Source organism: Dendrobium catenatum, unplaced genomic scaffold (assembly GCF_001605985.2).
Source record: "Dendrobium catenatum unplaced genomic scaffold, ASM160598v2 fragScaff_scaffold_1413, whole genome shotgun sequence".
Taxonomy (NCBI): domain Eukaryota; kingdom Viridiplantae; phylum Streptophyta; class Magnoliopsida; order Asparagales; family Orchidaceae; genus Dendrobium; species Dendrobium catenatum.
Window position 1 is genome coordinate 126,294 of NW_021319875.1, and position 24,249 is coordinate 150,542.

The 24,249-nt window shown below is 32.6% G+C and overlaps 1 protein-coding gene across 3 annotated transcripts; it reads right to left on the minus strand.

Moving 5' to 3' along the window:
* Window positions 1-639: 639 nt before the first annotated feature.
* LOC110094897 (zinc finger protein CONSTANS-LIKE 10) lies at window positions 640-15,318 on the minus strand. Of its 3 annotated transcripts, none has more exons than XM_020820237.2 (5): window positions 15,090-15,318; window positions 13,395-14,082; window positions 7,220-7,441; window positions 4,491-4,810; window positions 640-1,283 (listed from the first exon to the last, which is right to left on the minus strand). In XM_020820237.2, exons 2-5 carry the CDS (start codon window positions 13,983-13,985, stop codon window positions 1,157-1,159), a joined length of 1,260 nt encoding a protein of 419 aa, XP_020675896.1. In that variant the 5' UTR covers window positions 13,986-14,082; window positions 15,090-15,318; the 3' UTR covers window positions 640-1,156. The 3 variants fall into 3 exon arrangements, with proteins under 3 accessions (XP_020675896.1, XP_020675894.1, XP_028555744.1); XM_020820235.2 differs by having other exon boundaries at window positions 13,395-14,106; XM_028699911.1 differs by having other exon boundaries at window positions 13,395-14,135.
* Window positions 15,319-24,249: the final 8,931 nt, after the last annotated feature.

Genomic DNA, 24,249 nt, shown 5'->3' on the forward strand with positions numbered 1-24,249 from the left:
ATTGATACGCCCATGATTTAATTGGAAGGGAATTAAGAAAGATTTATTTAGATAAAGATAGCTAATTTGATTGGGAGGGAATTAGAAAAACTTTATTTATAAAAAAATTGACTAATTTAAATTCAAATTTTGGAAAAAAGTTTATATTAAAATTATTTGGATGATTTTATATTCATTATACAATTGTATTTGCTATAATTTTTCTTTAGAATTATTCCTAACAGGACCTAGAATTTGTAGAGAGCAAGTCTATCTCTCAAATAATAAATCAATGATAATCAAAAATCAATCCTAATATTTTTTCCTGCATTTTTCTTTTAATCTACTAGTTATTTTTAAAAATAACGTCCAAAACGCATCAATTTCATCTTATCTCAAAACTTTAAAAAAAAAAAATTGTGCATGCTCTTTTTAAAACAGAAAGGTAAGCCATAAGTTCTGCCTGCGGTTGAGACAGCCCACAACTACAACTACCACACAAGCACTGTAAATAGACAAGTCATCCATTCAATATTAACATGAATTTTGTAATAACAACATATATCATTCTATACAGATCTTTTGAAATTAAGTCTCTCTCATTCTGCACCAATAAAACAAGACCAATCTCTCTCTCTCTCATTCTGCAGCAAGAACACAGAAGACCAACTTCACAGTTCTTATTCAAGCCTCCCTATAGAAATATAGTTATCTCAGGTGCTGAACGCATACAAATTGGTATCTTTTAGCATAAAACAGATGCTATAATTTACAAAATTTTCACATTTAAGAAACAAAAATTTACATATGACGCCTATCAAGGCATAAGGAGAAGAATAGAACAGAAATAGCTGAAAGATATTACATACTAAGAAAAGAAGGATTGATTATATCCTCAACTGGAAGATCCTACGAGGAGCCGTTAGAGGGAATAGTATCATTGGGTGTTCCTTGCAAATTGAAAAGGTGTAAAGAAGCTACCAGATTCAATGATCAAAAAACTACCAAATGGATATTTTTGTCTGTTCCATGGTAAGATGAAAGCTTTGTTTAGGATGACTTTCTTACTGCTTCTTAAAACAACTTTTTAATAGAAAATTTTTAATTTTTGTACTAAAAAGCTTCTTTAAGAAGCCGTAAGAAAGCCGTCCCAAACGAAGCCGAAGTTGTGGATTTATCAGGCTCTAGCTTGGGAGAGTGGATCATAATCAAAAGCTTCACCAGCTTTTACAAATCTTCCTTTCACGCGCCTTCTGGAGTCTGCCCTAGTTTTGCGAGAGGCATACCTTATTTTCTTTTCAAACCTGTTAAAAGAAAATTGTAAGAAGATAGGATAACTCAACTGTAAGAAGTGGAACAGTATAATATGTGTTAAAAGGACTAGGAATGAAAGGAAGCTGTGGCAAAGGAAATAAAATTTTTCATCATTTTAGTTTACAAATTACTGTCACATTACTCTATGGCAACACTTTTTTGTTATTTTTTGAAAGTTCATATAATGAGAAGATTTTTTTTTTTTTAAATCAGAACAGCTAGAGTATGATAATTATAAAAAAGAATTTATTCAACTTTTCTATTATAATACCTGTAACAATTTTCAAAAATTCTATATTCGACAAAATACTTTCACAACGGATTTTGCGGATATATTTGCAGACATTCAGAACTGGCTTATGATGATGAGAAAGAAAGAGAATCCACACCATAAATAATTTTCTTCAAGCTAAATACAAATTGGTTCTCTCTAATTCTATAATAATATGACATCATCGATTGTTTTTACATCTTGTGATATAATATGGTTCTAGTTCCTTGCTCAAACATTGTTAACCTGGGTCATAAATATATATTGAACTCTTTGTAGATAGTCCTCTCGTGGAACATTCAACCACATGGACTTACCTTGATGCAAGCAACCGTAAAGGTGAGCAAAGCAACAGGACCACATCATCTAAGCGACATGTTTTCTTAAAACATATTGTTTATGTTTTAATTTCAACTGTTTTAGTAACAAACTAGCTTTAAAATTAGTTATAGCGAGTATACTCATGCATTCTTTATCAAACAAATCAATACTGACCCTGCGTACATTAACTCATTAGAAATTAGGAATTAAAAACATGCCAATCAATACAAATAATAAACAAATGCTCTTAGCAAAAAGGGGTGATGTGCCAAGTACATTAAACAATGAAGCGATCATGATATATTCCATCTCTTGCTGAAATCTGCTATAAATTTTATTGCCCGTTTGGCTACAGTAAGGAATTAATTCATTATGTTAGGAGAGGATCAATTAGGAAATCTTCCTAATTGAATTCAAATTAAAGAGGGAAATTAATAAGGAAAAAAATCTGTTTTGGAGGAAATTTGACAGCTTATTTAAGGCTGGTTTTAGGGTTTATTTTTCTTCATGCATGTTTTGATTTGAGTATTGTTGTAGTTCTTTTTTACTTTGAAGGCTTCCTAGTGACATCTAGGTTGTTTGGGAGAGTCGATCTACCTTTCTAATTATAGATCGCTTATATCTTATTTTCTTGTCGAGTTATCAATCAAAAATCCATCATCATCCCTCAAATTCCTGCAGATTTCTACTGTTTTCTGCCAGTTTAATAACTTCCACGGTGTATCAGATCCATAGCCCAGCTCCATGTTCCTCTTAACGGACTACTTACTGCACAGTACTACATACAGTTCGTCACTAGCATATCCTGTCTCTGCACACTCAGATAGGCAGCTATGCCCTTGTCGACTTCGTCGATGCTTCCAAATTAACCTAATTCCCTTCACTGAACGTTTCCAAACTCAAGCCTAACAATTCAGTCTACAAGATTACTTAATTAAAGAATTCTCAAATCCTGATCCACTAACCTGAGATCGTACCAAATAGGATAGTCTCAAGTCTCATAAACTTTTTTTATCAAATACAGATATGTAAGCTTGGAATTCCCAATCCTAACTCAAACATGGTTAGGAATTAATTCTCAAGTATGCTGTAGGGTGCTTTTGTTCTACTTAGGATACTTAATAGAAGTTAACTCATACATGCTAATTAGACTCATTAGACAACATGGCATCTGCGCCTTATGTTTTTAGAAGATTGGGTCCATCAAGTTGAATCAGGTTGACATCAGTATGAGATCTTAATCGAGATGAGCATTAATTCCACTAACATGCCCAAATTCAAAATCAAACTAAACCGCTATCAATCTAGAGTGCACGTGATGTCCTTAATTGAGAGTTTTCTCGGGTAGCACACTTGACATATTATTAAACATAGGGTAGCACCCATGGGAAACCTCAATCCCCTAAATCTAGTACAAACTCAAGATAGTTCAAATTACCAAGTTAAACTTATACCTGTAAAATAATCTACCTTGAAAACTCTATGCTAATTGATGTTTGGTTTGTAGACTCTAAAAGAGTTAGGAAGAGGTCACCACTCGAGTTCATGAACCTTTAATAGCCCATAAATAATAATTTTTTTATTTAGAGGGTTTTTATTGTAAAGGTCCATCTTAACAGTAAACAAAAGTTTATTATTATTACCTTTTGTATTTCATTTTATAACTTAGTTGTAATATTATTAAAGGCATCAGACATCCTCAAAGGCAACATTTGAGCGCCAATGTAGACAACCCTAGAGTGAAGCAAGACTCTAAAAGATATCATCTATTTAATTATGAAGAATATTTTGGAGTGCCTAATATGCTAGTCATCAAAATAAAATATTACAATGTATATTTTTTAAAGTTTTATCATTCAACATAATAAAAAGATAAAAAAAAAGGGCCAAAGAAGGGAAATCAAGTAGAAAACCCAAACTTACTTACGGGTATGATTCCTCAAAATATGGGGAAACCCTCGACTTTAATAATAAAAGATGAGAAGAAAATAAATAAAGCTATTTGTTGTTTAATTACCCAATCAAATATCCTTATGAAATCCCTAAAGAGAATAAACATCCCTAATACTTAAGTTCACAAATCATGCAACTATGCAAAAATCTAAGAGAATAATAAGAATACTTATAAGGAAAATAACATGCCAACATATTACCTAATGAGTACCTAAGAGGAACAAAGTACCCAAAAGGGAAAACATGAAATAAAAGGGATGAATGTAAATTGACAATTGAACAATTAAAAGATGAAGAGGAGAATAAAGAAGCAATAAAAGTACCTTATTGTTTTACTACTCTTTTTTTTTCGAGGATTTATGTAATAAATTATGCTTAAAAACTACTAAAGTGTATTTGAGCATGGGTCTGTGGTGAAGAGAAATCCTTCGAATCATGAGGTCACTCTATTTGCTTATTGATTTTGATTTTATATTATATTTTATCAGTAACTTAGTAAAAAACAAAACATCAGTAACTTAGTACAAGTGTACTAGTGAAGCCGTAAGAAAAGGCCAGACCATGAGAAAGTAGAGATAGGGATGAAGGCCTTAAGTTAGTAATTAATGCTCAACTCAAACGTGAAATTTTTTAAAAAAGGCACATCACTTACATGCGTGCTTTTTTCTTTTCTTTGTAACGCATAACAGCATTATCCCTGTTAATTGCCTGAATTGAGATATCAGAGCTGGTCGGATGATATGGAGGTTCACCCACAAGAAGCATTGATGACATCCCACAATCTTGATAGTCACTAGCACTGCTCTCACCAGTTAAACTAGAAAAAGTTCGGGATAGGCTGGAACGAGCTTGCTTCGTTGAGATCGACATGTTATAGTCTATTTTTGCCCCTTGGTTTGGCATCACAGAATCAACAGATATATCATAGCTGCTTTTTACTTGAATGGATTTAACCTGAACAGCAGATGATGCCTAAGAAAGAAGAGTAAAGTTAGAATAATTAACTTAAAAAGAAGTTATCCACAGGATAAAAAACCAGCTTCAACAATGCAATACTAACTTCAGGCTGCACATTTTGTGAATCAGTAGATTCAGCGTACAGGTTCAATCAACTTTAAAACAACATGATTCGGCAATGTAGGGAAGTGTATCTACATTATGTACTTTTTTTTATGAACCGGGTGCACAGATGGGAGTAAAGTTCCCTTCCACAATGCTGTTGCATTTGGATGACTTTTTCCCATGCAATGGTTGTAGTGAAACACATAGGCCAACCGTTTCATATGTACATACAAATTTCCGTCCAAAAAACTTCAACTTTTTAACTTTTGTGAGTAGAGTAAAATTAATAAGTGCGCTGTGTGGTAAAGAGCACACAAATAAAGCATATGGATATGAAAAAGAAAAAACATGAATGGCATAGAAACATTACTGAAAAGATGCATAAATGCTACTCGATTCTATAAATTATAGTAAAAAGACAAAAGAATAAAGGCAAAAGGGACAAATTCAACCTTCTTTTTATGTGTTTTTATGGTTAACAGAGAGCGATCAACCTCCATCTGTATGGAGATCCATCTTAAGGTGTTGCACATTACCTCATTTAGATTGATGAAAAATGAGGACATTGGTTGATTATGAATCTGTAACAATTGATTTGAATTTGTAGTTATTGATTTGAACTTTCAACGCTTTTTTTCATTTCCCATCACTCAAATCTGCAACTTCCAAATACAGCCAACATAAAAGTTCACTTAAATGCAATAAAATGTATAAAAGCTCATTTCATTAATCGAAAGCGCTCACAAAAGTCATATCAAGCTTTCCACAATCACGATAAACAAAACTCCAATGTAGCTTATGTCACTCCCCAAACCATAAAGTTAGTGGTGCAGAAGCAAGACGAGAAACCAAAAATAAAGTTAGTATTAACTGATTTATGGAAAAATTAGGAAGATGGACTTTCAAGTTATAACCCAAAAGGAATTTGTATATGACTCCTGTTAGTGTGAGCCATTTGTGAACGACAACATTTTCAACCTAGTGAAGTAGTTGTTAACTTTTAACTTTTACATACGTAAGGACGCTTAAAAACACTAATGATTTTCGAACACTAATAGTTGTATCAAGGCTGCCATCAATCCATAGGTTCACCAAGATTGAAAAGAAACACTGGTAATTTTACCAGGGTAGTATGGAATCCAGATAATTTAGTTAGGGTTTTGATAGAAGGGTTGCACCAATCCTTGTAATTTACCTAGGTTATATTGAACCCTAGTATTTTGCTAAAGTCTTACTATTTTATAAAGTTTGTCTTAAAAGATCTTAAGAAAATATTGAGGTTTACTCCAACTAAAACACTAAAAGAAAATTTATCGTGATGGCGTGATCCCAATGACAAGTCTAAGTGCAGAATCCAAATTTGAGATCCTTAAGAGTGAAATGCAGGGGCTATGCCAATACCAACAAAGGTCGACAGGGCATCTCAATGAGCTCATAAGTTTGGATGCCCAATGATCATCCACAAGCGTTGAAGACAAGGAGTCTGAGGACAAAGAAAGATTAAGGTTATTTGAAATAAATTAAAAATTGAAGTTTTATGTTTTAAATATCCTTGTTGATAAAAATTGAAAATCTAAAGGTCATTTCATTAAATTTTAAAAATTTTATTCGTAATCATAAATGAGTCAACTATCAAATTTTCCTAAATTCAATGCAGATAAAATAATTTCCCAATCAATTGAACTCATAATTTCACACACAATGGAACAAAGTTATGGTTTTCATTTCTTTTATAATAGTGGTCCTTCACAAATGGATCAATATGTGTAGTGTTATACAATATTCCTAAACTCAATGCAAATAAAATGATTTCTCAATCAATTTGAAATTGCAAGTTAACGCATAATGGAACCAAGTAATGCTCATCTATTTATCAACGGTAGCTTTTTTTTAACTAACCTTTTGATGCATAGGACAACATTTCTGCATGATTAACTAGTGACAATAAATTCTTTAATAATATTATCCAAGGTATATCTTATAATCCAATGAATAAGTAGCAAATAAAAATATAGGTAATAAAAAACCATGTTTTTGGCTCTTCATTTTTCCAACATCCTATATCAAAATCCCTCCAACTAGGTGGGTAAGGCTAATAACAACATGAAGCAAAAAAATGCAAGTACCACAGAATTTCAGCGTACTCATAGTGAAAACTGCAGACCCAAATTGCCAAAATTAATAAATAGTAAAAATGGATCATGTCCTCGTCATGCCTAAGTGAGGATGCCATACAATGTGAATGTGTGATTCTAATTTATAATGTGGCGGTAAGCTATTAGTTTTAAGACAAGGCTACAAAGTATTTCTAGAATTTACCTCGGCAACAAATTCACCTTGACAGTTGGAATTAGCAGCAGAATTCTCCTTCTTTTCAAAAATGCTATCAATCCCGACATCGTCAAAAAGATGCTCTGAATGTGCATGAGAAGCACCAAAAAGTTCCTCATAGTTCTCAAAAGTCAATTCATCATCTACAGCAAAACCATCATAGAAATCATCTTCACTATTTGCCACTTTCTTCGTTCTACCATCACTAGACTACATAGTTCATTGAAAAAAACTGATCGTCAGTAAATGCACGATCAAGAAAAAATAAGTTTCAGCACTAATAAGCATGTGTATGTTTCATAACGTTTCCATTATCGTGCAAGCTATTTAAGATACTTATAACTTCCTTTTTAATGAAGAGGGACCGCTGCATGTTTTGCTTACGGTTTCCTTTTTGACACTTCAAATCAGAATGCTTATACATATCTGTGTCAAGTATGATCATGTTGCATACACTGCAAGATTACTCTTCATCTAAATTGATGTTCAAGATAGTATATGCTAAAAAATCTAAATATCAACCCATTGAAGATTTCATAAATAATCAGAAGGTAAACAAATATACATAAAATCAATTGAATTAGACAAAGAACTGATGCAGTTAGTTAGCTAGTGTTGAGAGTAACTGTAAAGCAGAAGAGTACAGAAAGAGAAAAAAGGAAAGGAAATACTAGAAGATTGATTCCTATTCATTTTGCAGTTCTACAGCATCATAGGGTATATATAACGGTAGATGATGAAGGTACGACAGATGGGAATATTTTTGTTATTATTTAATGATCAATAACCTAAAGGTAGTTTTTGTTGTGCGGTGGAGATGTGTGGATTGCTGTATTTCCTGCTTCATGTTCTCTATCACTTGATGTAGAGCTGTGACCATTATTACCTCCAGGCGAGTTGATGAGTCCAGGTTGGATTGTCAACCTGTTTCTTAGAAAATTAAATTTCTAGATTGAGAGAGCATTGGTAAAGATGTGATCTTGGGAGTTGGTGTGGAAAACTTGGATTTCTTTGGATAGGATGTGTTATCCAATAAAGCAATAATCGTTTTCAATGTGTTTCATGCGGGCATAAAAAAATAGGATTGTTGGTGAGGGACATAGTATAGATTTTGTCACAATAAAGGAGAGAAAGCTGCTGCATTAGGATGCGAAGTTCAATAGAAGATGACATAACCAACTGATGTCCATGACGGTAGTAGTGTGGGCTCCAAAAATTCGCACCCCACCCTCCTTTTTATGAGCAAGGAGAGTTTTAACAAGTTTAAGTTTCAAGGTAAATTTTCAGAAGGCAAATTGGGTTTTTAGATATGACACTACCTAGAGATTTTGCCCTCATTTTGCGAGGACTTTATGATCTGAGTTCAGGTTTTCTATAGGCGCAAGCCCCTATAGTTAATTACCCTCCCAATAACGAGTGAGAACTTCCAATTAAGGCTAGTCGTTGAACAGATACATAGTATCTAGAATATAGTAGTAGCAAAATTTGATATTGAAAATTGGAATTTAATCACCGTGCACTTAAAGCGAATAGTGGGGGGAATGATGATGAACCCGATTAAGGTCCCATAGTTCCATCGTCCCGACCCATCATGATCCCTAGTCTACTTAGTCAGAAGAGATAGTCGACCTAACCTGACCGAAGGATCCTTATCGGCAGCCATGGGTTGCTTCGTCCAAGGGTACCTTGTAGACATAGTGTGAATGTTTGTCAAAGGGACAAATTTTGGCACATGGCTATGGTGAGAAGAGTTATGAATTGTATCATTACAAGACTAATTGTTTCCGTATAATCAACCATTTCTCTTGCTTGTAACCTTGAGGAACAAGATATGCCTTGTGTCGAGCAATGGAGCCTTTTGAGTTTAGTCTTGAAGGTCCACGTGCAACCAAGGATATTTTGATTAGGGGAAGAAGGCTCAAGTATCTAGTTATGGATAAGGAGGGCTAATGTATAACTCGCCCTTGAGGGATCTCTCTTTTAATGCACTACTCTTGCCTTCAATGCAAGAAGGCTTTCAAGGCTTTGATAATGGAGAATGGGCCTATGATGCATAAACACAAACACGGCGACACAAATACAACACGACACGGACACAGGACAAGTCAATTATTGAAAATATAAGACACGGACACGGGTTGTACATGGTATTATATTTTTTATATTTAAAAAATAATGCATAAAAATTGAATAAGTATAATATTAAAAATAATTTAGAAATAATAAGTCATTTAACTAAAATTTGCACTTAAAATTATTAATATTAGGACGTCGAGAATCGGACATCAATGTCGTGTATCAGACATTGAGACATTTCTTCACTTCTAATTAAATTCACTGGAAACATCTAAAAATAGTTATTATTATTTTCTTTGTCAAAGGCTTTTTTTTATTATGCTTAGTTTGCAAATTATTTTCTTTAAGTTATATTATATATTAAGCAACATAAGTTTAGACATAATTGAAATCAGCTTTGTAAGCCCAAGTGTTTTCATTATTGTACAAGTCTTATTTATGTCAATAGTTACATATATTAAGCACCCAAAGGAAAATCAGTTTTAGATGATAGATGATGTTATCTTCTTACGTCGTAATATTATTGATCATATTTCATTAAATAATATAAATGATGCTAATGAGTAACTAATAAGAAAAATGGATGATAAGTCAAATGAAGATAATGAATTAGTTATTGGTGAGGAAAATTAGGAGTGAAAAATTATTGCAAAAGCCAGTTGTGTCTATAAAAGAAATTATAATATTTGAGAGTAATCTAAAGGCAAAGAGAATTAATCTTCGTCTAAGTTTAAAACACTTACAAATGAATAAGAAGATGTGGAGGGTGCAAAGAATACTATGATTAGAGATATAATGATGATTCTGATGAAAAAATGGCACTTTTTAAACTTATAATTATGATAATAATTCTCAAGATGACCAATTTAATTCTTTAAAAATATTAGGCTTGCAACAAAATGTAATATTTTGAATTTTACATGATTGAGGTGTTGAGGATTTAAACGTACACATCACTGGTTGTTTTCACTATCAGGATGGTTTATCTTTCAGCATACACATCACTCTTGATTATAGAATTGTAAGTCCTTATCTTTTTGCTTTATTCATGGATGTTCTCATTGGACAGTTGCAAGAGATTGTACCCTGGTATATGCTACAAGTCTTATTTATGTCAATAGTTACATATATTAAGCACCCAAAGGAAAATCAGTTTTAGATGATAGATGATGTTATCTTCTTACGTCGTAATATTATTGATCATATTTCATTAAATAATATAAATGATGCTAATGAGTAACTAATAAGAAAAATGGATGATAAGTCAAATAAAGATAATGAATTAGTTATTGGTGAGGAAGATTAGGAGTGGTATATGCTTTTTACTCATAGTATTCTTGATGTTGATAAGACTAGAGAGGGAGTTGAAGGTAAACTTGAATAATGAGGTCAACCTTAGAGTATAAAAGTTTTCATTTAAGTAAATCTAAAACTGAATATATGGAGTGTAATTTTAATAGTAATAGATCTAATGGGGGATAGTGACTTTGGGAGATCAAGTCATTAATAAGAGTACACGTTTTAGAAATATTGGGGTTTATTGTTTAGAGTGGTGGTGAAATAGATGGGAATATTATTAGTAGAATTCAAATTGGATGGTTGAAGTGGAGGAAAGCATCGGGCTTTTATGTGATAAAAAAGTCTCCCTCAAACTTAAGGGAAAATTCTATAAGATGGTGGAGTGACCTGCACTGCTTTATGGTGCAGAATGTTGGCAATTAAAAGAGAAGCATAATATTAAGTGTTGCAGAGATGAGGATGCTTAGGTGGATGAGTGACTTTTTTACTCTTGGAGAAGGAATACGAAATGATCATATATGTGAAAAGGTTGGAGTAGCTCCTATGGAGGATAAGATTATAGAGAGTCGCCTTAGATGATTTGGTCACATGGCATTTAAATGTCTACAGAACAATCTATAATCAAGAGAATAAATACGGGTCATCTGATAGAGTGATTAGGATTTTTGCAACATCTATGGGACATGCCATTCTCAAAAATCTATAAGTAAGCTCTCACTCTCTATATGAGAGAGGATCGGAAGAAACCTGAAGGCTTGGACCTTACCTTAAGATTCAAGAGACGTCAGAAGTTAAAAAAATCATATAATTCCAGCCAAGCACCATCGTCTGACCACTACCAGACCAGTGCCAACACATCATCGTCAAACCACTGCTAAGACAATGTCTAATTATTGTTGTTTGACCACTGCTAGATCACCGTCATTCGACCATCTCCTAGTCGCCATCCTCGAACCACTACCCGATAGTTGTCGTTGGACCATAGTCAACCGTCTTCATTAGACCACACTCGACTGTCATCATTGGACCATTATTTGACTACGATCCTCTGACCACTGTGGGCCAATTATGATCCTCTGACCATTGTCTCGTAACCACAGTCCTACAACCTCCATATATGATTCTCCGACCACTAAGTATATTGTCATGGCCTAACTATAATCATTTGACCACCATCATCTGACTATAATACTTCGACATCTATCGTCCAACTACAGCACTTCAAACACCATCACCCAACTACATCTATTTAACCATGATAGCCCAACAATAACCTTTTGATCACCGTCGTCCAACTATAGTTCTTCGACTACTATCTCTCAACTATGGCTTTCTTACCACCATCACCCTTCTATAACCCTTGAACATTTATCATCTGACTACAATACTCTAGCCATTCTCGCCTGACTACAGTCATTCAACCACTATTGTCTAACTATAGTTCTCCAAACTCCATTACACTACTATAATCCTTCAAACAATATGACTCAACTATGATCCTTCAACCACCATCACTCAACTACAGTCCTTCAACCCACAGTCCTCTTACCATTGTTGCCTTGCTACACCGACGCTCACAGCCTATTACCTATCATCATTAACAATTTCAAATCATGTATTTGCACATGATGCACACCGTCAGTAGAAGACGGCTCCAAGACTTATGCTGGATTTCATAGTCCTTAGTCTCCCCTCTTCAAAGGAGTTTGACCAAACAAACAAGCAAATTATCTCTTAAATTAGCTCACATACTGTAGGGCTCTTTCAACTTTCACCATGTAATATGTTTACCACATTATATCAACACTTCCCTCTATGGAAGGGCATCATTTATAACCAATAACAAATATTAGTGAAATCTTTTCAACAGAGATAGGCCTCATGTTTTTTTTTTTCTATTTTTGAATTTTTTTCATACAAAAACTTGGATGTTTCTTCAACTCCTTTTTTAACTATGTTAATTTTTTGTACAATACTAAGACAATAAACTCTCTAACTCAACCACCGTGAATGCTATAACACGCAACAACTTCCAAGATCAATCATGCGATCCTAAAGTGAATGGGTCAATCTTTTTCTAAAATTAGTAGATGCAAATGGTTAATAAAAATTTGGTACTCTATGACATAGTTGCATAAAATTCAAGCACATAAATATATTTGAAGTGGATGGCCATTCTAGAACTGTGCAATTCATCATGACTGACGGCTAAGTCATACAAATAGTGTCAAAGAAGCTCCTGAACACCACCTTTCTCACGGCTAAGTTCGGGCTGCTAGCGAGGGAGCCAAATTATATAAGGAGACTGCTATGTGAGAAAATATTTGACCTCAAGGAAATTCCTCAACAATTTTTACTTGGAGTGTCAAATAAATGCAGAAACATTTTTACAACTCTTGGAAATTAAATAGTGGTTACATTCAAGTAGCATTAGGGAGTACTTTATGTCCATACATAGGACAACTTCTCCATTGACTAGCTTGATATACATGCATTGAGAAGTTTCTCTAGGCATTTCTTGTCAAGTTTCGTCCCAATGAAACCTCTTGATCAAGTGATACCCAATACATAGTGTTCAATACCTTGGATATGTGTACTTAATTTCTAGCTTTTAACTTCTTTGTGTAAAGGAAAAGCCTATATGAATTTTAATAGTGTACTTTGTTCACTCCACAAGTCATACAATCCAAGTCTTAAACTAAAGAATCTTTAAGGAGGAAGCATAGATAAATGAGATATTGAATTGAAAAATTGTTTCAAACAACAATACTGAAGAGATTTCATGCACCTTAGGTGTAGTTGAATCAATTGAATCGGCTGGTTGATCAGTCTTGCACAACATAGGAATTGCAGTACCCATGGACGAAGAAGCAATATGAACATTTGTTGTATTAACTTTCTCCACATCATTCATTCTGCATATATCTGCCATATCAGAAGTACTACTTTGTTGTGGGGGTCCCCAATGAGTACTGGTACTGTTCTCATTGATGCTCAATAAGCCCATTATTCCCTGCTCACAGCTAGAATCTTCTACTGGAAGAAATTCCAGAACAAAGGGCCATATTCTGGCAAGCTCTGTCGCGGATGGACAACCTGAATAGCAGCGAATTGTTTGCCTTTTATGTCCTGAAGATGATGTGGAGTTCCCATGTCCATTCCAATCACAACTCTGGCAAAGTGAAATGCTCTCTTCAATACATCTAATACTCGCTGGTTGTGAATAACATCTATCGCATAAAAGAGTTCGAGAGTGGCGCCTAGATAGTGCATTTGCAGAATGAACATTGCGATCGCAAGCTAAGCACAAGGACGCAGCATCTGATCTACAATATACCATTGGTCTTTGCCCCCCACAAAAGTCACAAAGACAGCCCATGGTAATTTTCTTAGAATCAGATGGACAATAGATAAAATCAAGGGATCACTTTCTGATAGAACAGCTTTTGATGAAAAATAGAAAACCTTCGACAAACCTTCCACAGAAAGGAGATAGAATTCTTCAGATAAAATACAGATATGTCAGAATCTATGGGATAAACAAATATCGAATGAAAAAGGAAAAAAATTAAATATTTAACTATTTTTTTCCATCATCATCTAATTAAATAAGTCAACATAAACGAGTTATTCCAATAACTTCGATCTTTAAAAAATAATGTTTTAACCATGAAGAATGTGAAAGGAGCACAAAGTAAAGCATCTTTTCATTCAGGTGCGTTTTATTAGTTGCTGTTGTTGGTAAATTTGTGAGATTCTGTTCTAAAGGATACATCCACCAACTTATTGCAATTAAATACTCTATCCCTCTGATTATTAAATACAGAACTCTTCCAAAAATTCGACCGAGTAATAAAGTCAAATTACTTTATTATTCCAGTTTACTTTCTGTGGGATAAAAAAGTGTTCTCAATGATGTACTTTATGCATATTCTTTTCCGAAATAGCAGGAAGCAGAGGACCAAAGATGAATATGTAGAAAAATTCAGATTTCAGTCAGAGTATTTCCATCTCTAGCTTGATATTTCACCTTCCATGGTTCATGCCTTAAAATCAGCAATCGCTATTCAAAATTTTCAATAATTAAGAAGGATTGCACAGCCCGAAAAATTATGAAGCAAGGGCGGGTAAAATAACGCAGAAAGATACTCATTTTCCAAAAACCTCCTAACTAACTCTCTTAAATCTCCATCAACTTTTAAAGTAAAAAAGCTTGTTAAAAAAGAAATAGCTGAATTCGAGGCATGAATTATCCTAACAAAAATAGAACAGTGAAAGAGAAAATGAAAACTGGCCCAAGAAGAAAACGAAAATAACCGAACCACATGCTCCAAAATGACTTATAAATATCCCAGATAACAGAAAAACAAATAGCCTGCTCAAACGCAGCAGAGAAAGCTTAAATCTGAAATATTTATAGGCCAGGAGAAAGAAAAAACAGATAGAACAAGCAAATTTAAAACAGCACCGCAAAAGGAGTTACCGGTGGCTCAGAAAATCCTGAAAATAAAAATCCTTTCACTCCCCTCCTCAGCGCGCCACTTCAGTTACAAACCCTAGGGGGGATAGAACAGAAGAAGGATTGGAGAAACAAGTTGAGGGAAAAAGAAGAAGACTGGGGATACTCGATTCCCTACTGGGCAGGGCGAATTGAAGAATTTGCACAGGAGATAAGACCTGAGAGATCAGGCTGAGCAAGCTGGAGCCCACGGAGGCTAGCGAAAAGTTCCAATGGGACGCAAACTTTTTCCGCTTTTTAGGGGCAGTTGTGTAATTTAGAACGCGTTTCAACGTGCGTCAGCTCTTAGAGCTTTTTTTTTATTTTCTTCTTTTTTTGAAAACTAATTTTATTATACATATTAAAAAATATGATGATTCATTCTCCTATAATTTTATATGATTATGTTAGATGATGTTTGATCTGAAGAGTATAAATTATTCTAAATGTTGAAGTTTTGAAAATATTGATATTTTTTAAAGTAAAAAAATATAGAGTAAAAATTAAAAGTTATTGAAATTCATCGTCTAGATTAATTTTGATGTATTTGAAAATCGTTAGGTTTATCCCATTTTCAACCAATTTTTATCGACTACAACCTATCATTGCAACCACTATCGTCATTGGCCACCTCCCGCGACCATTGCAACCTACAATGGTCATCGGTAGTCATCGCAAGCAATCTGCCATCGTCGTCCACCGTTGCTCTCCACCACTTGCCACCAACTGCTGTCAACCACCACCGTTGTTGTTAGTGGGGTAGTGAGTCAAGCATACAAATGAGCCAACTCGAAATCAACTTGTTTACAAGCTCGCGAGTTAAATTTATCGAGCCACGAGTTCAGATTGAGCTTAATGTAAGCTCGAGAATGGCTCAGCTCGTATGCTTGTCAAGCATGCTCGATTAATATTAATTAATACGTTGGCATATATATTAGTCTAATTAATTATTTTTATTTCAATTTGAAATAATAAAAAATCAAGCTTTAAAACTAGTCAATCTCAAGCTTTTCATATTGAGCTCAAGCCACATATATTGAACGAGTTGGGTTTAACTAAGCAAGAACCCAACCTGACTCGACTTATTTACACTCTTATATGGCATCTGTCGCATATGATCATTGCCACCACCCGCGAGTGGCCACCACTATTATGAGGCTTTACACTATATTCACTAATTTATTTCAAGTCAAATAAAAAAATAATCATATTCATCCAAATAACTCCAAATATTTTCAAAACACACTATTTCATTTTATACTATTCTATTTTACCCTGCATTTTTTTTTTCATCTAATCAAACAACCCTTCAAATGTTTATTTTGTTTTTTTTATATATTTTTAAAAGTCGAATAATATACTTATATTTACTTTATGTTATGCAGATATTAAAAAAATGTTATATTATAAGTTTTAATAAAATTTCTTCCAATTATTTCATCTCATAGTTTATCATCATTATTATATTTATAAAAATTTCATAAATTAATTACATTACTATATAATTTAATTTTATTTATTTTGAAATTATTTATATTGTGGGATAATTTATGATGTGCATAATTAATGATAAATATACAACAACAATATAAAGCTTTTATTCCACTATGTGGGATCCATTACATGAATCTTTTTTTCTCATTGCGTCCTATTTAGGATTAAATTCTCATTTAAATCTAATAAAAAAAAGTATTTCTAATACTTTTCTAACCAAGTCCGTTTAGGTCTATCTCTAACCTTTTTAATATATGTCAAATTTAATACATCTACTCTCTTAATCAGGTCATCGGAAGGCCAATATTTGATGTGAATATTGATAAATATAAAACAATGATTTTTTTTAATTATATTTTTGTAATTTTACACTTTCTTTTTTGTCCCTATTTGATACGAGCATGAAATCCCAATGCGCATTATTAGACTGATTTAGATATAGAAGTCTTGTAATAATGATTGAGTTATTTGATGTTGAGTCATAACAATTGATAAATTATGAAATTTTCATATTTATTTTTCTTTCTAATAATTCAAACACAAACTTTTGTGTTTATTTTAAGAAAAATTATTTCCATCAAATTTACCATTGGTAGCACTTCTATCAAATTTACTCAAAAATTATTTCCATCAAATTTACCATTTTTTTAAAAAATTATTTTAAAAAATTATTTTTAAGATAAATATCTCTTCTATTAACAACCTATCTTTCATAATTGAGTTCAAGAAGTTAAATAAATATTAATCATTAAATTCTTAAAGTTTTTAACTGTCCATGTCACTAAAAATTCTTCATTTTAGTCCGAAAAATATTTTTTATTTATAAATTGGCCCTTAAAGTTATATTTTGGCCTTTATAGAAATTTTTTTAATAACAATAATGCTAAATTTTTATTACTATGACTCATGTGGTAGATTGGAGTCATAATTGAAAAGCATATAATATCTAAGCAAGGCCATTGAAATAAGATCCTAGCTTACTTGAAAAGAGGCTGGTTGGTCCTCCTCCTTCTTCTTTGCTTCTAGTCTTACTCAAGTATTTAGGTTATTCACTAATTCCATGGGCTATTTATGAGAAGACCCTTGATCAACGATAATCGAGAAACATGGATGTTGAAGGGCTTTAGCTTCATGACATCTATGACCTAGCAGTCAATGAGGGATACAATAAGGTGAACATATCCTAGATGGAAGGAATATGATTGTCAATGAGTGTAACCTCCAGGAGGAGGCACTCATGATGCGATAATGGTGAGTAACAAAATTGATATTGCATTGTTATACTTCTCTAAAAAAATTTCTTGGTCAACATGAATCTTGATGTTGTATATGTATTGAAAACATTTGAAACTAGATTTAAGATCATTTGAGGTCTGATTTAAGTAAATTTATAATTGAACTGAATGTCTTGAAAGGCAAATCAAATGACACAAAAAGTGATATCCGAGTCCAAATGAATTCATATCAATCATGTAAATGTATAATTTGAAATTTTTGGGATATTAATTGAAGGATCAAATAGTCTATAAACCTTTAATGCTTATAGCCAAATCGAGTGGCTCAACATAAAATATCTAATGAGCCTAAAATCATTTAATTTAGAAGTCAATAAGATACTTAAATACTAAATAAATAATTTTTAATCAAATAATGTATCATGGATCCCAATGGAGTAGTATAGAATTGTGGCTAAATTTATCGAAATACAGCAAACAAAATATTATAAATATGTCATTACTCTTTACATGAAAGGGATCAAGACTTGATATTGCAGAAACTTGGAAATACAAATGATTTTAGAGCACTACTTGATGTTCAAAATTGACTATCATCATCACTAGCCACCATTGCCACCCAACTACCATCACTCGGCCATTACCATATGACCACCTCTACCTACCTACCATAGTTTATTCCCCAACAACTAAATATCATTGTCTAAATTACATTATTTTCCTGACATAAACATTTCTCCATTACTTCTCCTATAATATCTACTAGAATTGTAGGAGACCAAGTTAGTGCTTCAAATTTTATAATATCATTTTATCCAATTATGAGGAAGAGCAAACTTTTGGAACTTGAAGTACAAAGTATATTCTCTTAACTAGGCCTATCCATATACCTTTTTTCCTTTTTCGGTTTTCCACAATAAACTTTGATATCTCTTGCATTTTTCTCATATATATATATATATATATATATATATATCACTATGAATTTTCTAAAACATATAAGTTTGACATAATTTCCCATCATTCTTTCCTATTTCCCATTCACTAAAAATGTCGAAGACAAACCGCTGAGATACAAGAGAGAGAAATAAGGAAAACTAGGGGTTAGAGGCCGTGAAGTTGGAATCATTCACCAGGCTAGTCGAGAAAATTGTTCATCTCAAGGTAGGCTTCATTATCATACTTTAGTTTTCAATTTGTTCAATATGGGTAAAGGTTGCATGGATTTATTTCATATAGATGTCTTTGAAAAACTTTTCACCATATAACTTTTGGTATGTCATAAAATAGTTAGTTCTGAGCATTTTAATAAGAAAAACTCTAGGTTTTGTCATTGGTTCTGACTATATGATTTTTCATGTGTTTTAAAAATTATATTAATTTTAATGAAAGTGCCATAGAATAATAAAAAACCAAAAATGATGCTATAAATATTCCTTGTGAATGATTTTCTAAATTTCTACTATTGAGTATGTATAAATTCTACCTCATGCATGATTTTGGAATTATCTTACATGTACTACTTTTATGCATTCAAACATTCATGCATCATGCCATATGTCATTAATATATTTTAAATATGTTAATGTTCTATGCTCATATGTTGAAAGGCACATATCATGTTCATATGGAAAAGGACATGTGAGGAGAAAGAAATTAATACAAGTGGAAAATTAAGCCTTCCCTATAGAAGATGGTTCAACCTTCCTTGTAGGAGAGAATTAAGGAGTCTCAAAAATTAGATGGTGAATATGTGAAACTAGTTGATTAGATTTAATTGGGAAGAGAGTTGTCTTGTGAATAGATGATCAAGGTATGGTGACTTATGGAAGTCGACTATTTGTTCCTGGTAGTGATTATTTAAGGAGAGAGATCTAGCTCTAGGTATGTGATCCACCCATATAGCAGTAAAATGTTTCATAATCTAAAGAGAATATATGATGGCCTAGGTTAAAGCGTGATGTAGCATATGTACGTTTTTTAAAAGTGTTAGACCTATCAAATGGTAAAGGATGAGTATCAAAGGCTCGGTGGATTCTTGTTGTCCTTCTTTATCCCTGAGTGAAAATGGGGAGAAATCATGATGGATTTTGCTATAATTTTTTCCAAGATCAAGGAAGAGTTATAATATTGCATGAGTGATTATTGTCAAATTAATGATTAGCTCATTTTCTCCCCATAATGCATATTGATTTAGAAGGAAATCTAGCATAATTTTGCATAAAAGGATATTTTCAAACTACATGGATTATCCAAGGTCATTATTTATCATCTGGATGTTAGATTCACTTCTAGATTATGGAAAGAAATTCATGAAGGTTTCATAAACAAATTAAATTTTAGTATGGCTTTTCACTTATTAATATATGGCCAATTTGAGAGAACTACCCAAATGCTAAAAGATCTTCTGAGATTATGTATATTATATTTTGGTGAAAGTTGAGAAGATCATGTCCCCTTAATTGAGTTTACTTATAATAATAGCTTATAGTCTAGTATTGGTATGCTTTTTGTGAAGCACTATAAAGCCTAAAGTTTAGAACATCATTGTCTTGGACAAAACTAGGTGAGAGAAAATTGATGGGTCATAAGCTAGTAAATGATGCTATTAAGAAGGTTAGATTGATCGGGAGAAGATTTGAGGCAGCTTAGGATAATTAAAGGAAGTATTATGATCTAAAGCATTAAACTGTTGAATTATAAGTTATTAAGTGAAAATTTTATTTTTTTATTAACTTAGATTTTAATAAAAATATGTGTTTTAATTGGTGTTGTATAAGAATATATCAAAACATAGTAAAAAAATGTACAAAGTTTGAACCAGCGCCACAGCTCCCCAAACACCAATACCACAACTCCTTTAATGCCACAGCATCAGAACTGGACATCATAATGCTCAAGCATAAAAAATATTATAATTAATTCAACGCCCTAATGAAAATATAGGAAGCATCGCAATGCTAATGGCGCCTCAGCGCCACAAAGAGAATGTCATTATGCTTTGCTCTCGATCACTTTTATAAATAATTGAACATTGAAGCACCAATCTCTAGAACATAGCAGCGCCTAAAGATGTTTTAAAGCTCCACAATTCTCATCTTCTATAGTGTTATGGTGGAACAATTAAGAAAGGAAGTGTAGTGTCGGGTCATCCAACTATCATGTTTGGTCAGCCCAATGCCACAACGAGCAAACTAAGCAGTGTTGAGGCACTAGTTCATTGTTATAACACTATAGCGGCACTCAATCAAATGTTGCGGCACCTGAGTCAGTTTATGTAAAAAATTTAAATAGTTTTTTTTTCTTTTAAGGGAGACAAGGGATAGTGAAATTATGTTTAATAGAGTGATTGGTTGTTCTTGTAGTGAACAAAATGCTCCTTAGGAGTGGAAGAGAGTGTGGAGATAGAAGGTGCAAGGATGGAAGAGGAAAAGAAAGAAAAATATAGATGATTTGTTCCGCTGCATTTGATATTTTTAGTAGCTCTGGTCTGTTTGGTATAATATTTGGAAGATTCAGTTCAGTAAGCAAATTTCAAAGCTAGATCCTGGTTAGTTCGTTAAGCTGGTCGCGGCCCGGTGCGGGGCGAGATCCGTCTCGGGTCGGGTCGTGACATGGAATCACCCTGGAAAGAGTTTATCTTTGGGATCTATTTGAGATTCTCAACTTTGGGTGATATTTTATTTATATTTCTTTTCATATTTTTTAAAGCAAGTAATGAAATATGTTTTTCTCTAAATTAATTCTTTGGCCTGCTAACTTCTTTGTTTTGGGTTGATGATATGAATAGTCTTTGTTTCTCCTAATATAGATTCTTGTAAGTAAATGTGAATGATTATTCTCAATTACTCTCGTACTTAATTATTTTGTATAATGTCCATGTATGAATTTAAAATCTAATATGATACATTACCTCGATGGAGGAATGATGGAATAATTAGGAGGATTGAGATAGAATACTCTCATGCCTAGCTATAAGATGATTAGCATTCTAGATTCTATGGGGATGGAATCATTGTAGAAAGGTCATAAATCTTTCTTTACACCTTTACAAGCTTGATAGAGATCTAAGGGTACATATGCTCTGATTCACAACTATTGTAGATGAGTTTACTTAAGGCAAGCTCATTTGCATAAAAAAAATAAAGTAAAGTCCCCATCACAAGTAAGTGATTTTTTATATTTGAAAGTTAGTCCTTTGAAAGGAGTAAGAAAATTTGACAGAGAATGGAAGTTGAGTCCAAAGAATATTAAACATTTAAAGTGATTGGTAAATTTGGAAGGCCGATCTATTTATAAGTTATGATTATTAGATCATATATTTGATATATATGATGTGTTTCATGTATTGGTATTAAGAAGATTGGTTTGTGATTTGGAGTAGAAGATTCTTGAAGATAAAGTAGAAGTGAGACTTGACCTAACTTATAAAGAAGAGCCTGAACGTATTCTAGCTTATGAAATGAAACAATTAAGTAATAAAAAAATTACTATGGTCAAAGTTCACTAAAAACATAGGTCTAAGAGATAAATAACTTGGGAGAAATAGATGAAGATGAGGCAACTTTATCCTAATATGTTTCTAAGTACTAGCTTGTAGTAAAATATTGATGATGAAATTTTTATGAGAGAAGATTGTAGCAATTGCTTTTAAAATAATTAGATCACCTGTAATGATCTGAAGTATACTTGGTAATAATTATATGCTTATTTAGGTGTTTATGGATTCTTATGAGTTTGATTTAGTCAAGAAATGTATTAAACTTATGTCTAATGTGTGATAATTGAGTCCTTGAAAGTGCTGCGGCATTGCGATTTTTGTCTTCTTTTGTCCGTTGAAAGGTGAATTGAAGTGCTATGGCATTAAAGTTTCTATTTATGAGGAATTTTTCACAATAGAAAATCTCATAGGAGCACAACAGTGCTAGGCCAATTTTAGAATTTTATATAAATATTTGAAAGCATTACCCATTTATTCATTCCAATTTCCCATTTGTTAGAAACATTGGAGAGGGGCCAGAGATGAGAAAAAAGAAAGAGAGAAAAGAAAAAAAACTAGTCTTTAGTGGTTGCTGAGGCATAATCATCTAGCAGGTTAGTTAAAGAAAATTATACATTTGAGGTAGGCTTGTTAAGTACTTATAGTTTTCAAGTTGAATAATTTGGATAAAAATTATGGGGAATTATTTGATTTAGATGAGTTTGAAAAACTTTCTACCATATAACTTTTGATTTGTCATAAAATAGATGATTTTGACTATTTTAATAGAAAAACCTCAAAGTTTCACCTTGTTATGAAAATGTGGTTTTCATGTGTTTTATAAATTATATAGATTTTAATTAAAAAATGTCATAGGATAATAAAAACTCAAATTAAACTAATGTTATAAATATTCCCCGTGATTGATTTTCTAAATTGTTACTATTGAGTATGTATAAGTTCTACTCCATATATGCTATTGGAATTATCATACATGTATTACTTTCAAGCATCCATGTATTATATCACATGTCATCCATACATGTTAATATGTTGATGTCATGTGTTGAAAGGTACATGCCATGTTCATATGGTGGAGGATATATGATGAGAAATAAAGTAATACGAGTGGCGACTAATTCATATTTTGTGCAATACAAGTGAAGTTATAAGGGTTTGTGCACACATATATTTCCTTCATCTATCTTGAATATACGTGAGATGAACAAGTGGAGTTATATGGGGAATCATGCATTCTCTCATATGTCATGAGCATATGTGAGATGATCAAGTGGAGCTATAAATAAAAGTAGAGTTTCAAGAAGGCATTGCAACATGTGCATATGAATCTTGTCTTGCTTAAATTACATAAAACTCATGTATTCTATCCTAAAGTTCAGTTGAGGTTTAAATAAAGTTCATGTTGTTGTCACGTACAAGTTCCAGATTGATTATGTTGTTGTTGTTGCTAACAAGTTCATTTTGTTTTCACTTACAAGTTCAATAAATGTATATTGTCAGCATGTAACAATTGCTAATAATTAAATGTACTATTAAAATAATATTACAAAAAGAGCATTATAAGATTACTATATTATTTTAACCAAACAGTATAAATTCCTTGTTTATTCTTCTTCAAATTTATTTTAATTATAAATATTATTTTCTTAAATAGGTCTCAAATAGCCTACTGAGTAAGTAATTTGTTCACCCTGTATATTTGCATGTCATTTCAGGAAAAGGTAAACCCCAGCCGAGTAAAAATAGGAGTTGATAAGATTAAAGTTTAGATTATAGGCATATTTTTGTTATAAATATATTTTTGACAATCCTATTAGTTGATGTATGCTGAGATTTTGTGAGAACAAAAATTGTACATAATTGTTGTATATGATTCATTTGAGGAAAATGAACAATTACGTACATGTTTCTATTT

Excerpts from the sequence above, each read along its gene's own strand:
- LOC110094897 (XM_020820237.2), bottom strand. The coding sequence starts at position 13,985 with ATGGGCTGTCTTTGTGACTTTTGTGGGGGGCAAAGACCAATGGTATAT. Across the intron at positions 7,442-13,394 it reads TTGATTCAACTACACCTAAG|TCTAGTGATGGTAGAACGAA; the intron begins GTGCATGAAATC and ends TGAACTATGTAG. Across the intron at positions 4,811-7,219 it reads AAGGTGAATTTGTTGCCGAG|GCATCATCTGCTGTTCAGGT; the intron begins GTAAATTCTAGA and ends CTTCTTTCTTAG.